At 39.5% G+C, this 15,863-nt stretch overlaps 2 protein-coding genes across 4 annotated transcripts in view; both read left to right on the top strand.

The window, feature by feature from the left end:
- Positions 1-882: 882 nt before the first annotated feature.
- On the top strand, positions 883-13,176 carry paxbp1 (PAX3 and PAX7 binding protein 1). The gene is made up of 18 exons (XM_007252466.4): positions 883-1,333; positions 2,320-2,445; positions 2,666-2,845; positions 2,952-3,170; positions 3,557-3,660; positions 3,917-4,134; positions 4,686-4,875; positions 6,284-6,407; positions 7,651-7,753; positions 7,841-7,956; positions 8,107-8,306; positions 8,556-8,703; positions 9,198-9,319; positions 9,809-9,885; positions 10,013-10,079; positions 10,212-10,358; positions 10,468-10,622; positions 12,345-13,176. Exons 1-18 carry the CDS (start codon positions 1,033-1,035, stop codon positions 12,460-12,462), a joined length of 2,715 nt encoding a protein of 904 aa, XP_007252528.3. The 5' UTR covers positions 883-1,032; the 3' UTR covers positions 12,463-13,176.
- Positions 13,177-14,453: 1,277 nt separating this feature from the next.
- Positions 14,454-15,863, top strand: part of slc7a1a (solute carrier family 7 member 1a) — a 32,246-nt gene continuing 30,836 nt past the window's right edge. For 2 of the 3 annotated variants that reach the window (XR_007427436.1, XM_007252464.3), the window contains exon 1: positions 14,454-15,361. The gene's annotated coding sequence lies outside the window, so the exon portion shown is untranslated. The remainder of the gene's footprint in view (positions 15,362-15,863) is intronic. The other variant, XM_007252465.3, reaches the window with a different exon arrangement.

Below are 15,863 nucleotides of genomic sequence, written 5' to 3'. Positions count from 1 at the left end.
TCTATTTTAATATATTTATTTGCTTACTTATTCTTAATAAAAAAATTACAAGGAATATATATGTCCAGTAGAATGAGTTGTACAAGTGGGTCATAGATAAAAAATATGTACAATGTGCATAAAAATTATGAGTTTCTTTGATTTTACCAAATTGAAAACCTCTGTAATATAATCAAGATAAAGATAGGTGATTGCAAGCAATTAAACCAAGCTGAACTGCTTGAATTTTTGCACTAGGTGTGGCATAATGTTATTCAAAAGCAGTGTGTAAGACTGGTGGAGGAGAACATGCCAAGATGCATGAAAACTGTGATTAAAAAACAGGGTTATTTCACTAAATATTGATTTCTGAACCCCAAAAACTTTATGAATTTTCTTTGCATTATTTTGCATTAAAGCTCTGCATATTTTTCGTTATTTCTACCATTTCTCATTTTCTGCATATAAATGCTCTAAATAACAATATTTTTATTTGGAATCTGGGGGGAAATGTTGTCTGTAGTTTATAGAATAAAACAATGTTAATTTTACTCAAACATATACCTATAAATAGCAAAATCAGATAAACTGATTCAGAGACTAAAGAGGTGTATATTCGGCTGGGTTGATATTGATATAAACTGATATATAAGCGTTATGCAGGTAGACCACTCCTGCGTGTTTTGGGTGCTTCGTTGCTCTAAATCTGAGTCTGATTCAAATTATCTGTTCGTTATCAAAAGTCAAAAAAGGAATTTAGTTTTAGTTATTTAATTTGATAAATTCAAAGGGACTTAAATTCATGCATTATCGGGTTAAAATAGCGTTTTTATTGTGTGTGTGTGGGGGTGTTTGAAAGCTCTCCGCCAGAAGAAGGCAGCACTGAACCAGCTTCTCCACAGGTCATCCCGGAGCCGCCGGCGAGAAAGCGGCGCTAACTCGTCGGGAAGATGGTGCGAGTGCGGCGGAGCTGCAGCCAGTGTTTTGGCGCCTCAAAAAATAACCCTCATTAGCTCGCCTGCGCCTGTACGGTGCGCTGGTGATCGGGTCGCGATGTTTAAGAAGGCGAGGAGGTGCAATTTTAGGCGGAGGAACGACTCCGAAGATGAGGAGAAAGACGAGCTCCAGCCCCAGAGCGCTGAGCAGCAGCAGCAGCAGCAGCACCAGCCGCCGGCGCCGTGCGGGCCCGGAGCGGGGGGCGACTCTGGCACAGCCAGCGCCGACAGCAACGCGGTCAACAACCACGGAAACGGCTTTCAGTCCAGCGCTTTAAAGGCGGCCAGAGAGAAGAAAAGGAAGAAAGAGGGAAAGGAGGAGCCCAAAGCCAGCCTGCTCAGCTTTAACGACGAAGAAGGTAGCTAGATAGTTAGCTAGCTAACACGTTAGCCAGCAAGCTACAATGCGAGCTTAACAGCTAGCTAGGTTAGCTAACTGTGTCTAGCTGTCCAACTGAGCTAAGCCAGGTAGCTAGCTAGCTTAGCTAACTGTGGCTATAGCCAGCTAACGTTAACACAGAGCACATGTAACGTTAGCTACATGCTGCTAGCTTCTGTCATTTTCTAAATCAAAAAGAGTAGCTAAGCTAACTTTGGTAACTTGAGCTTTCCTGTATAACATTTGAGATTTCGCATTGGTTAACTCAGCCATGCCTCTGTTTCCTCTCTAACATTTAGTAGCTATTTAAGCTAGTTAGCATTAGCTTATTTAGTGTTAGTTCATGTACGATAACAGACTATTAAAATATTTTATTTTGGGGAGTTATAGCTCTAGTTTGACTAATTTGATATGAAGTAACTGAAATAGTAATAGTTAAAACGTTTTTTTGAATGCATTTGTATTTGCGTACGTTAGCTAGCCAGTTAGTTAACTAGCTATCCTAACTAGGTTAGAATAAAGTAAGCCCCTCAAAAATCACAGTTAGTTAACTAAGGTACCTAAATACTACAGGTAAAAGCAGTAACCATTTATGCCTACATTTTAACATTTTAGCGAACTAGCTTACCAAATCCAAGCTGCCTTGAGGAAAGTGAGGGGTGTGTCAACAGTTTGAGTTTTGAATTGTTTTTCAATGCGTTATGGAAATTGTTACAGCGTTACTGTTAAAGTAAGTAGCAAGCAAACGCTGTATGACCGTAATGCCGTAGCTATATATCTTATCATTTTATAAGATCTATATAATGTTTATTTGCGTCTTTCCAAAAAATAAACAGTATGACGCGTGTAAACAGTCGTCATTTAAACATAACATGTTTAAATAATAGCGATGCACCAATGTGGGAATTCTGTGCTGAAGCCAGTATTCGATATAATACTTTTGTATTATTCTCTTTTTTTTCCCAGAGGAAACTGAAGTTTTCAGAGTCAAGAAGTCCAACCACAGCAAGAAGATTGTTAAGCAACTCAAGAAGGAATACAGAGAGGAGAAAATAGTCCATGTGGTGCAGGACGTCACCACGCGTCTTGATGGTGTGTTACGTAGTCTTGGTTCTGTCATACAGAAAAATCATGTAGAAATCATGTAGTATGATCTTGTTTAACATATGTTTTTGTAATTAAATCGTGCACAGATGGAAAACACATCATGCACAAATCTATTTATAGAAAAAAAATCTTTTGAGTTTTGAGTATATTAATATTTGTAGCTAATATATTTTCTGTGTCTGTAATTTGGTTGTGTTTGTTGTAGGTGCATCTGGTCCAGCAATAGTCAAAGATGAGCCAGTGGACAGCAGAGGCAGCAGTGAGCAGGGTGAAGGTGAGATGGAGGTGGACAGTAATGATGAACCAGAAGATGAGAGTGAAGCAAAGCCCGGTGGTGGAGGAGCTTTCTCCGAGACCCTGTCTGCTCTCAGCTCCCTCAGACCAGGTCTGATTTTCTGATGTTTTTTTATGAGAAAGAGAAATGTCAGAACACGTTCTATGTTCAGTTTGTTAGTTTTAGTGTTAATGTGAAACTTCTGCTCTTTCTTCAGGTGAGATCCCAGATGCAGCCTTCATTCACGCTGCACGTAAACGGCGGCAGATGGCTCGTGAGCTTGGAGGAGATGCCCCATTGGTGGAGGCAGAGGTAGCAAATAAACGCCTGGTTCATGAAGATGAGCAGGGTGGCAGTGATGACGAAGATGAGAAGAGGATAGTTTTCAGTGGCGTCAAGCAGAAGAGCCAGCGGCAGAAAATAGCAGAGGAGATTGGTGAGTGTGAAATATCAATTGGTGTGTTTTTAATGTGTTCTTGTCATGTAAATAGATCAGATGCCATACTTGAATATTGAGTGGGAGGGAGATGCATTAAAAGCTGTCAGCTTTCATCTGATGGCATTGAGTGATCACGCTTTGGCCAAATGTGTAATTATTATTGTTTAGTAGCTACTGCATACTGCATTCACTCTAAATATGAAATGACCATAAACCTTTTGATATAAAACCATAAACCTTTTGACTGTAATTTCTAAAAAAAAGGTAGACAGGGGTATTGTCTACTAGATCTAACGCAGGTTAAAATATAGATTTGAAGTGTGATTTAGTGTGTTGTGAAGATTCTGTGCTGAAATGTATTGATGATGCCTGTGATTGTGCAGGTATTGAGGGCAGTGATGATGAGGCTCTGGACACTGAAGGTAATGATGAAGAAGTTAGTCGCTGGGAGCAGGAGCAAATTAGGAAGGGCATTAGCATCCCACAGGTGAGCCCTCCAATCTTTGCACTCTTTCAGCCCGTTCAGCAGCTTAAGGGATCTCCTTGAGTGCAGAAGAATGCAAAACAATCAGTCCTTCAGGACAAGTCTTTATTGTTGTGTGCCTTTTTGTTATACATTGTATGTTTGTGTCTCTGTTTAGATGTAATGATTTAATGCCAAAAAGTACAATAATAAATAGCTAAATGCAGCACATCCATCTGTACAGTTTAACCCCAATTTATTTTCAAAAAACGTTTTCTAGGTCCAAACCAGCCAACCTGAAGACGCAAACATGTACTACCAAGCTGGATATGAGGGCCAGCCATATGGAGTGTCCTACAACATGCCTTATGGATATGCTGCAGTTGGGGCAGACAGCAGCAAGCCTGTGAAAGCTGAGGGTCCAGTGCCCTACCCTATACCTAGCAGCAGCCTTACCCCTATCACTACAGCTCTGGTAAAGAAACGTCTCACAGACAGGTAGGCTCTGAGCGTCTCTTTGCTCTCCGCTTCTCACGCCCACTGTATTATAACCCAGCCAAGTTCGACACCCACGCTGAGTGTTGCACTGCCAGATCCCTCTTTATCTGTCTCTCTCTGATGCAGTAAACACTGATGCCTTTTAAGCCCAGTGTTTAAATGCATTTTTGACTCCACGGTCATGGCCTGAGTATGATTTGCCAATGCCGTTTGCACTAAACAGGTGCAGTCTGGATTTCTCTGATGGGATAATGGTTAATTCTGGGATTGCCCATTTTAATTGGAATGTTTGGAGCATTCCTTGCTTCAGGCATTATTCAGTCTCATTAGGATGAGAGCTGCTCATTGCAGGCCTACTTTATTTGTACCAGAGGTGCCCAGTCCTGCTCCTGGAGTTCCCACTGCCCTGCAGCGCTTAGTTCCAACATATATCTGTGCCTGATATACATTATCTGAGCGTGAGCCAGTAGAAGGAGCTGCAGATGCAGGCGGGCATGTCTCTTGCTTTGCTCTGGGAGTGGGAGCTGATGTATGTCTCCTGTGTATGCCAGGCTGAGCTCTATGCGCCAGGGCCGCGATGCCAGTGCCCGGCGCTACGAGCAAATCCAGGAGGAGCTGCAGGCCTCCAACAGCAGCATCCTGCAGCTGGAGGACTCCTCGCAGCACACCGCAGAGCAGTACAAATTCCTGCAAGAAATGCGAGGGTATGTCCGAGACTTGCTTGAGTGTTTCAGTGAAAAGGTAAGAAAAAATGAAACTATCGTTCTTTTTAAAAGCCTGTGTTAAGCTAGCTTCTGGTGTGATGTTTGCAATATGATGAGTTGTTGTAATCCGTTTTGTGTATCTGATCTGCTTTGTTTTTATAATGGAAGATTATTTTGGGTAATTTTTGTTGTAATTCACAATATACTACCGTAGTCATTTTAATGGTGGAAAACAACCGCTTTAAGTAACATCTGCTCAATTAACATTTTAACCGGGTTTTAAAATAGGGGTTGTCACTTGGCTAATGTTTTAATTGCTCAGGTTCTGACCCAGCATCAGCACTTTGTAAAATGGGTAAACGGCAGTTGTAGTTTTCGCATAAGTTCAGGACTGTGAGCAGAAAGCTATAATTGTGTCCTCAGCAGGACTTACAGAAGCAGAACATCTTTTAACAGCATGTCTTTAATTCCAGCAGCATGACAATGTTATGGTGTTTCTGTGCCTTTGCTGGGGCATAGCAATCATAAACAAAGTTTTAACATGCTGATGGACCGGCCCCTGTTCAAATTTGGCATTGAAATGTCCCTTATCAGAGGGTTATCCCATATGCACCTTATAAACACATCTTGAGTTACTCAAAAACACATGGTAGTAGCATTTCTTGGCTAATGTGCCAAAAAGACTATTCCTAATTAAAGGAGACTCTTTATGTAGCTTAGAAATTCAGGTGGCATTTGGAGCAATTTTTAGGATGCAAATGATATCTGATATCTTTACCTTTCTACCCTCAATTTTCTGTGCATGTAGAATGTAAAGATAGAAAAGAACAGCACTGGTAATACTCAAAAACTCAGTGTCTTTGATGTGTTTTAATTTTCATAAGGGAAGGAAAAGCATGCGTCGTCAATAAACAGATTTTACCCTACTGTAGTCTAATATGCTACTGTCTGGCCCACACTACAAGATAATTGGGCTAATATTGGGCCCAACTCACTTCCTTGTATTTTGAAGTAGATGCACTTGAAACCCTTAACAGTGATGCATATTAAGGTCTAGCTTATTCTAGTTCTTTAGTTTTAGGTTTAAATGATCTGTAGAAAAAACTGATATGGTCAGATTCTGAATGCGTTTTAATTTTTACGGAATGCATCGAACTTGCACGATGCAGGGTAAATGTGCCATGTCATCATGAGGATTATCCGTTTGGCGTGATTGGATTGGGTTGATTCTTTGTTAATGCCAAGTGTAAGCAAAGTCAAAGCCAAATTAAAAAGCCAGTTTGGCTGGGCTGATTTACTGATTGATGAGTTGGCTGAGGTATTGCCCTTCTGTGCCTCAGCAAAAGGCACAGAGGCCCAGAGCCACTCGTGCTCGCTCTCTTTCTCTCTCGCTCTCCCACCACTCAACTAGGAACTGCTGTCACAGAACCCATCATATCTTTCAGGTGCCTGCTGTTCTGGAGCTGGAAGCTGCCATGCACCAGTTACTAAGGCAACGGGCGGCACGGCGTGTCCAGAGAAGACAGGATGATATTAAAGATGAATCGGCGGAGTTTTCAAGCCTTTCAAGTCAGTCCATCTTGAAGGTTTTTATTATTTATTTGAATGGCCTCATTATTTTTATTTCTCCTAAATGATAGAGCCCACACTGTTAGTTACAGCCCTGATTGTCTCGATGTGCTGGTGCTGTTCTTTTTCTGGCACAACCAGACATGCACATCTTTTAACATTTCTAGATATATTTTATGTCATTTGCCATTTATTGTCTAAAAATGGGCAGAGTTACTTTCTAGCCCTTGACTTGCGTGTGGGCATTTGTTTGTTTTTGTGTGTGTATGAATGTGGAAGAGGTTGTGATCTCTGTTCTTAAATGAAAATGTATTCAGTCCTTGTGTGAATTGGCTGATCCAGTGTCATACTGTCACATCTGAAGCGTTGCTAAGGTGCGACGTCAGTAAGTATGAGTCAGGCAGTGGGATGAAGTCTTTAAATACCTGTTACATAAGGAGGTGAACACAGGACCGGTACACACTTCACACACTTCTGCAGAATTGTTTTATTTTGCAGTACATTCATTGTAATTTATCCTTACAAGTTCACATTATTTACAGTATTTTATGACTAGCTGTTTTAGGGCGTTTTCACACTAGGCTTTTTTTCGGGGTGCGCTTTCTCCACAGGTTTTGTACTTGTTAAACTGTGCAAGCTGCTTTTGAGGCAACAAGCGGTCCAGAGTACTGATCCCTTGTCGTCCTGAAATTGGTGCTCCAAGGTTGGCTTCAATCAGATTTAGTTAATTTTGTAACATAATTCTTCCATCACATTACTTTCCTTTACTTCACTTACCAAACCGTTAGCGAACAGTTGCTTGCACGGTGGAATGTCTTGCACCGCAAAAGCACCCACCAGCCAAATCGTTTAAGAAACCACACACCGAAATGTAATGTATAGGATTGCTCAATCGATCTGTGGTTTGGAAAAAGTTAGTGTGTTAAAATCAGTGATAATGAGTTTCTCTCCTAAACAAGCCCACAATTTGTTCTGGTTGCTGACTCATTTGTTCAGGACAAGTGTGGAAACGCCCTTAGTCTAAATTGCCACCAATAGTACAAGCTGTAACTATATTTTTGCTAAAAAAAGGTATGATAGTGGGTGTCAATACTATTTCAATAGTAGTTTAGATGTGTTGATGCTCTTCAGAATTAGTTTGCATATTGGTGTATTATTATTCAGAAGTGCTAAGGATTTGTTAAGATTTAGGGCTGGAGAGTTTTTCAGTCTGGGAGGTTGATCTGGATCCTTTCTGTTGTAGATAAAGCTGTTATGGCCCCTAATCTGGACCCTTTCGGTCGAGACCGTGCGGCATACCAGGAACTTGGCAAGCAGAGGAGGGTAGCAGAACGTGAGGCCAGGAGGTATGGAAACTTGCTTCTGTTTATTAGTTGCAGTTCACACTAACTGGAAGTTGAGGATCTAATTGTGTATCTGTGTGGTTTGAGCAGAACACGCCGCAGACAGGCTCGAGAACAGAGTGGGAAAAGAGCTGAACACAAAGAGGGACTGTCCAGTGATGATGAGGAGACCTCCACTGACATTAACAGCTTTAACCTGGAGAGAGGTAACCATTCAGATCAAAGTAATATAGATATTGTGTTGTTAGAAACACATTTATAACAGAAGTAAATATCAAGAATTTATATAATCTAAAATGGTAGTTGATGTCTAAGAAGATTAAACAGGTGATACTGGTATTTTCTCTCTTTTATAGATCGCGTTCTGAAAGAATCAAAGAAGGTGTTTGAGGACGTTGTAGAAGACTTTCATTCTTTGGATTGCATCAAAAGTCGATTCGAGGTGTGGAGGAAGCTTTACTTTACATGCTACAGAGACGCTTACATTGGCCTGTGTCTTCCCAAACTTTTTAACCCCCTGATCCGGCTGCAGCTCATCCCGTGGTCTCCTCTGGAGGTATGCCTAGCCTTCTGACTCTAGCAATTTTCTTGGTCCAGTTTATCAAAAGCATTTCAATTTTAAGATTAACTTAATGGTGCTTAATGCTTGCTGGAGAATTTAAGATTTTTTGTGCTAAAATGTTTTCCAAAAATAATTAATGTGATGGCAGATTTTGTGTAGGTTGTCTGCAAGTGGCCTGCATACCTGCGTTCGCGGTTTGTGATTTGGATTAGAGGTGGTAATTGTAGTCTCCTCTGTCTCTAGGATGAATGTCCAAACTTTGAGTACATGCTGTGGTTTGAGTCTTTGCTGTTCTACGGCTGTGAGGAGCTGACCAACACACGTGAAGAGGACATTGACATTGGCCTTCTGCCTGCCATTGTTGAGCGGGTGGTCCTCCCCAAGCTTGCAGGTGAGCCAGCTTTGAGTAATGAAAGTGGCATCGGATTAAATGCTGAAAAATTGTTTCATATCTGTGGCAATAGCTTGTGCAGTCTGAACAGTTCACTGAGTCAATGATTCCAGTCTACGAGCTGTCAGACACCCCATTATAACCATCACTGTGGCTGGGCTTACAGCTTTTGAGTGAGGATTTACAGGGGCTTTCTTCTCTGAGCTTGTTATTTGCAGTGGACGGAGATGGTTATAGAACTGGAACCAACAGTTTAAAAATGCCAGACTGCATTCATTCATTTAACAATTTTAATTACCTCTTTTCTTTTTATTAAAAAAAATTAATGCATAAACATGCATGTCCCTGATTTCTTAAGGTTAAAAAGAGGTTAAGAACCTTGTGGAGTGAGTACATTGGCATAAGTCCCAGGCATAAATATTGTGTAGCATGAGCAGTTGGCATAAGCAACAAAGCTGTTCCACAGTGTTGTTTACTTTACTGTTTCTCCTCAGTGCTGGCGGAGCAGGTGTGGGATCCGCTGTCACGTCGTGAGACCTCCCGGCTAGTGGCCTTTATGATGCGGTTGATAAAAGGCTACCCCACAGTACTGCACGGAGAGAACCGCAACACGCAGGTTAGAGCAGTAAATACTGTCCGAAATGACTTGACTAATTAATTGTTTATTAAATTAACATAAATCACAGCTAGAATAAACTCCCAGCTTCTCAGTATTTTTATTTTGGCACTGTGAAGTTAATAGAGCCGCACAATACATGAAGTCAAATGTAAACTTTCATATATATATATATATATATATATATATATGTATATATGTATATATATATATATATGTATATATGTATATATGTATATATATATATATATGTATTAATTCTGATAAGGGCATTTAGTTTGAATAAAAATATGTTCCTATCAAAGTACATATTAAGGTGTCACTATTATGAATCAGTTTACTAATTTAACAGGTCATGGTTTTGGATACAATGTTGGAGCATGTCTTATTAGATAAAAGTTTAGATTCATTTAATGTTTAGGGTGTTAATTATGGTAGTAATGTAATAATGTTATATCTCAGATAATAAGCTGAAGTCTGTTTGTCCAGGAGCTGCTGAGGACTGTTGTCATGCGGATAAGACGCTCTCTAGATGAAGACATCTTCATGCCTCTGTTTCCTAAAAAGTATGATACTTTTGTTGCTGTATTACATACAAAGATATTGTAGTCAACTAAAGTACACTTTTAAGTCTTTTCTGACTAAATTTATGATTTTTCTTTGCTATTTTCTGTACAATGTATTTCTCTCCAGTGTTTTAGAAAACAAGAACTCCGGTCCATACTTATTTTCCCAGAGACAGTTCTGGACCTGTGTGAAGGTAAAGTACAACCAGCCTTTTAGACCTTTGTCTTTGTTATATGCTTTTGTGGGGTTTTCTGTTCTGTTTCATCTTTTATGTACTACATTTATGGAAATGTATGTCTCTCTCTCACTTTATCATTGTCTGCAGCTGCTTGGGAACATCCTACAGTGGGATGGCATCCTGTCTCAGAGTACTCTGAAGGAGCTTGCTGTTGACAGCACACTAAATCGCTACATTCTTTCAGCGCTGCAGATGGCAGACTTTGGGGAAGACAGCGTGGAGAAATGCCGTAGGGTGAGAATATTTTGCTTTTACACGCATCTAACACCTTCACCATCATTAGTAGAACTGCTCCTTGTCAGTGCAGACTTTACAAATGTTTTTTGGTTAATGCTGCCCCCAGGTGGTGGAGTATTTCCCTGTGCATTGGTTCAGCACTCTAAAGGGCCAGCAGACTCTGCCTCAGATGGAGAACCTATGTCGGTATATGAAGCACCTGGCCACCTCGCTGTACCGATCCAGCCTAACAGCCTCTGATGTGGACAAGAGGAATGTCCGGTGTGTTGATTTTGGCTTATTATTCAATTAGATTTTTTTGTCTGAGATCTGATTTGCTTTACATTCATAAATAGCAGTGAGCTGTGTTGGTATACAGACCAGCCAACATGTCTGAATTTTGCCTAATGGTTTGCATTTGTAAGATTCCATGTTCTAAAGTAAGCTTTTTGTTTGATCTCCCATAGATCTGCATATAAGCGGAATGCTTAGCTAGGGGTGGGCAATATTATATCGTGTACAATATATCGTGACACAGAAATATCGTGATATTAAAAATCCATATCGTGATAATAAAGATGTTCTGTTTTAAAAGTAGTCTATTATTTACTGTAAAGCTTTAGGTTTATTTATTGTATAATTGTTTTAGTTTGCAGTTTATATGCATGCACTAAATATTCTGCAATATTTTTTGCTGCATTATATTATTTTATGCTATATTATTTATTTTGCCACATTATGATTATACTGTTATACTATTATACTATATTCCTTAAATTAATTAGTTATTTTTCTGTTTTCCTATATCGCCAAGTATATCGTTATCTCAAAAATACCCTGAAATATCGTGATATTATTTTAGAGCCATATCGCCCACCCCTATGCTTAGCTCGTCTTGCTTCACGCCTCAGTTAGAAACCTTATTAATGATGAGACATAGCACTGACTGCAGTATGAATAGGTTTTCTTGCAGCGTGAATCATGGCATCTTTTGGTTCCACTCTTCAACAAAAAGGGCCAATGAGCTTGCTCTGTGGCACGTCAAACTCAACGCCCAAGAGCTCAAGAGCTTAAAAGGTCTTAGTCCCTAAAAATAAATTGGTAAGAAGTGGGCTTTGACCAAAAACTACATTTTCCACAGTGCACTTCAATTATGTTACCTTGTGGTAAGGCTTACAGCCAATACACAGCAGTGTAGTCATTAATGTGGAAACTCTGCCGTAATTTTGCAGTCAAATGTTTATCGTAATCAAAGCATCTCATTGGTTTGATGCAAGGCTGTTGCAAAAATGTATTTTTGTGAAATGCTACATCTGTCATAAATTCTTAGCAGCTCACATTTTTTGATTTTATACTAATTAAGCCTCTCTTCAGTATGTCAGACGTTTTGATCAAAGTTAATATTATAACTTGTGTTTGATGTTTTTTTATTTAATTGAAGTGTTTAATCCTTGATTGATGGTGTTTGTGGATTTCATAAAATGACGAATTAAAAGGATTTATCACAGAGCAACAAGCGAACATTTTTTTTCCATGCAACTGTAATGTTTTAATTGAATAAGTAATACATTCAGAGTCATTTAACATTAAGGAGTAGTTACATTTATTTTATATTAAATTTGGTTACATCTGGCCCTTTGAGGACAGCCATTATGCCCTGCTCTATGGGCTGAATACTGTTCATGGGTGGGAGGGTGGATTTGTACTCTGAAACATCAGGCAGGAACACATTAATACTGGCATACACAAAGCATACAGCCAAAAAGACACTTGAAAACTGATCTGACCACTCTCTCATGTTGTTGCATGAGCACAAATCAGTTATATCTCAGATTTGAATTGCTTTCATAAATGGTCCTAGAATGGATTTGTATGTAATTTCTATGACAATTTGTATGACAGAGTTTTGAATGTCACATTGATGAATGCTTCTTATGAAGGTGTTGGAAACCGAAGACTATGTTCTTACTAAGTCTATGTTTTTTTATTGTTTCTCCTGCACAGGGAGCACATTAAGGAGGTGGTGAGGCTTCTGGGTCGCCTCAATGCACTTGATCATGTGATCACTGTTGCATCAGAACATGGAATTAAAGACATTAAGACACTGCTGGAGACTAAATGAAGGACAGCCCCATGGAGCAATGACTCAGAGACTGTTGCTGTCTGCTCAGTGTATATATTGTGGATACTGTACATGTTTATGGGTTGGGAGTTTGTTTTTGCCGTTTTCCCCCCTTGCTGGGGTACACTGTTGTTTAGATGGGTCTACCTTTTAAAATTTACACCGGATTGAAATGACAGTGCTTTGTGACATTTGGCTATAATCTACAGTAGTTTTTTATTGTTTCTGTTTCTAAAATATGATTGAGGTCATACAATTGCTGGTGCTGGTCCATTCCAGATGGCTGGTCCAGTGTTCAGAAGCACCGGTCACTGTGTGCCGAGCTGGGACTTTACTGATGTCTTTAAAACCTCTGCTCAGACTGCCCAAGTCCTCTTTGTGACACTTGGATCTGCTTCTGCTTCTGGAACATTTTCTTCACCATTTACAGCTTGCCCATGTTCCGCTTCAAAAGACCCAGATTGAGCTTTGTTGATGGCCACTGACTGCAGCAACCTTTTTTTTCCCTTTATGAACTGTGGCTCTCAGGCTGCAGTATGACACAGCACTTCCTCCTCTTTGCTTATGTGCCATACATAAGTCTTAGCAAAGTTATTCAGATGTGACTTCACTAAAGAATGCAATAATAGACATTCTGTGCATTTTAATTGTTTTTTTTCATGGAGATGTTTTAATAACCTGAATAAAGGTCTGCCAGTTGAAGCTTTGGTTGAACCTGGTGTAAGTTTCATTTCATTGTAATTTGAGTGTAGAGATTTCCCGTTTATTTGTGTTTTTAATAATTTGTGAGGTTTACAGGTTGCTTAATGAGGATCCATTTGTGTACTGTCTTCCGAGTGCTTCTACTGCTGCCTGATGCCAAAAAGGATCTTGGAGGCTTATTTGGGGTAGTGTAGTTCATGGTGAGAGAAGGTTAACTTGTTGACATGCTTCTTAAAAATTAATTGAGGCCAAGGTTTTCAGAGGGGTGTTTCATTGGATTAAGAGAGGATGGTCCTAAGATGGTCCTTTTGATAAATCTCTAGCGACACCTAGGCTAGTATTTTTTCACATTTAATGCTTTTCCTGCTCCAAACCCACCTTATTTAACTAATCAGCTCAGTAACAAGCCATTTCAGGGTTGCAGGTGTATGTTTTGTCACGAACACGAAACCTGCACTGTGATGGACAGGAACAGTATCATTTTTAGGGATTACCGGTAATCCAGGGTCTAATATTAAAATTTATTATACATCATAAATGGCCACAGCAACCTAGCTGTTAGGTTTCAGATCTTACTGATCGGATCATAAACGATCACAGCAACTTAGAGAGATGTACATTTAACACAGATGTAAAAGTTCACTGAATTCCAGCCACTCCTCCCTTGTGTGTGATTTTTCTTGTCAAAGTGAATATCATTATTCCTTTAGTTCAGTTACATCCCAGCCAACTATCTCGTGGGGCTTACAGCAGCTGAACGGTTATAGGTGGGCATGGGCACTGACTGGGTTCTATATGTGTTGTTACCTGGACAAATGGGATTCATCTTGAAATCTGACTGGCCTCCTGAAGTGTCCCTGTTCTGTCACTCATCTGTCCTTTGCCCAAGAGCGATGATCAGACTATAGGCGAATGCAATTCCCTGTACAAACACTAGTGGCGCTAATGAGATAACTAGGTATGCAGTGTGATTAAATATAATATAGGAGAGGTTTTGATGTTTTGAACTGACAGTATTTGTTATTATTATTTTTTTTAAACAAATAATAAAATGCTGTATTTTCTCACATGCTGTATATATTTGTGAGAATATTTTGTCTATGGTTAATAAAAATGCATGTAAAACTGGGAAGGAAATATTAATGTTCATTATGTGCCAAAAGTTAAAAAATATATAAAATACGTATAGAAGCATGAATATTAAGTAGAAGCAAAATAATCCACCGAAAATCTCTATATATATATATATATATATATATTTGTGTGTGAATTAGCAACATACAGTTTTCTATTTGATTTATAACATTTTGGCAACTTACATTTTTTATTTTCATACCTTTTTCTGTTTCTATTTTGTGGGACAAAATGTCTCTTTTTAAACTCTATTTTTTTAAATGCCAAGAGGCATTAAAACTGTGATTAAAAACAGGGTTATTCCGCTAAATATTGATTTCTGAACTCTATTGAAACTTTATGAATATGAACTTGATTTCTTTGCATTATTTGAGGTATGAAAGCTCTGCATATTTTTTGTAATTTTAGCCATTTCTCATTTTCTGCAAATAAATGCTCTAAATGACAATATTTGTATTTGGAATTTTGGGAAAATGTTGTCCGCAGTTTCTAGAATAAAACAACAATGTTCATTTTACTCAAACATATACCTATGAATAGCAAAACTGATAGAGAAACTGATTCAGATACTGAAGTGGTCTCATTTTTTTCCAGAGCTGTAGACCTCCAGAGTGACTTCCAGGCGCATGTACTGCTGCTCTAGAGCTAGTCAGTCCAGTGGCAATACTTTTTATTAAGATTATTAAGATTGTAGGTATAAATTGAGTGTGTGTGTCACAGGATTGCACACAATGTCTGGATAGTTTTGGACAGATACAGTAAGTTCTGTGTGTACAGTAACAGGTAACTCCCACTTTTCTCTCCAGCAACATACAGGCGGGGTTCATGGAGTCCAGTCCTAAAAAAGTGAAAGAGCTGAAACCTGACACTCCCCCTTCCAACTTACTCCACGCTTAACTTTCTGTCCCTCAGCACTTGACAAGCACGATGTTCTTTTGAGGAGCAGCAGCCTGGAGAGAGCGGTCTGTCACGTTTCGAGCAGTTATACCCAAACATCACTGACTGGACTGGAGCACCAGCCGCCTGCGCGCTGTAGGACTCGGACTCGGGACTCAGCCTTGAGGTAAAACTCGAGTCTGTGGAAAAATAACTTAAAGTTAAAGTGTGGAGAGTTTGGAGGAAGTTTAGATCTGCATGCTACACGTTATTAATACCTTTCTAGTTAGTTTACAGCTGAACCGTGGTTTGCTAAATAACCAGTACGGAAAATCAGTGTCTGTTAGGTAGATCCTCGAGGGGTCCACATGGCGGAGGGATCCATTTCCCCAATTTCACTGGTAACGTTAGTTTGCTGTAGCTAAGTAGTTTCAGCACTATAGAGTACGGGGTCTCCCCCCCCCAAAACAACATACAGCAGGGGGCTCTACAGACCGCAATGTATAGCCTACACATTATAAATTAAGGTATATTTATTTACTAATGTAATGTCTGTTTATCTACTTTACCCTTTACTTTTTTTAGGTGCATTCATAATGCATAATCATATTTTTCATTTCCTAATCGTTCTCCGTAATTTCGAAGGGACATTTGCAGGGTCGTTAGTAGGTTAACTAACTTGGGTTAAC

This window comes from Astyanax mexicanus, chromosome 20, assembly GCF_023375975.1.
Source record: "Astyanax mexicanus isolate ESR-SI-001 chromosome 20, AstMex3_surface, whole genome shotgun sequence".
Classification (NCBI taxonomy): domain Eukaryota; kingdom Metazoa; phylum Chordata; class Actinopteri; order Characiformes; family Acestrorhamphidae; genus Astyanax; species Astyanax mexicanus.
This window is presented reverse-complemented; position numbering and strand designations above follow the sequence as displayed.

Coding starts and splice junctions, on each gene's coding strand:
- paxbp1 (XM_007252466.4), top strand. CDS start 1,033: ATGTTTAAGAAGGCGAGGAGGTGCAATTTTAGGCGGAGGAACGACTCC. Junction 7,957..8,106: donor CAGCTTTAACCTGGAGAGAG/GTAACCATTCAG, acceptor TCTCTTTTATAG/ATCGCGTTCTGAAAGAATCA. Junction 8,307..8,555: donor TCCCGTGGTCTCCTCTGGAG/GTATGCCTAGCC, acceptor CTCTGTCTCTAG/GATGAATGTCCAAACTTTGA.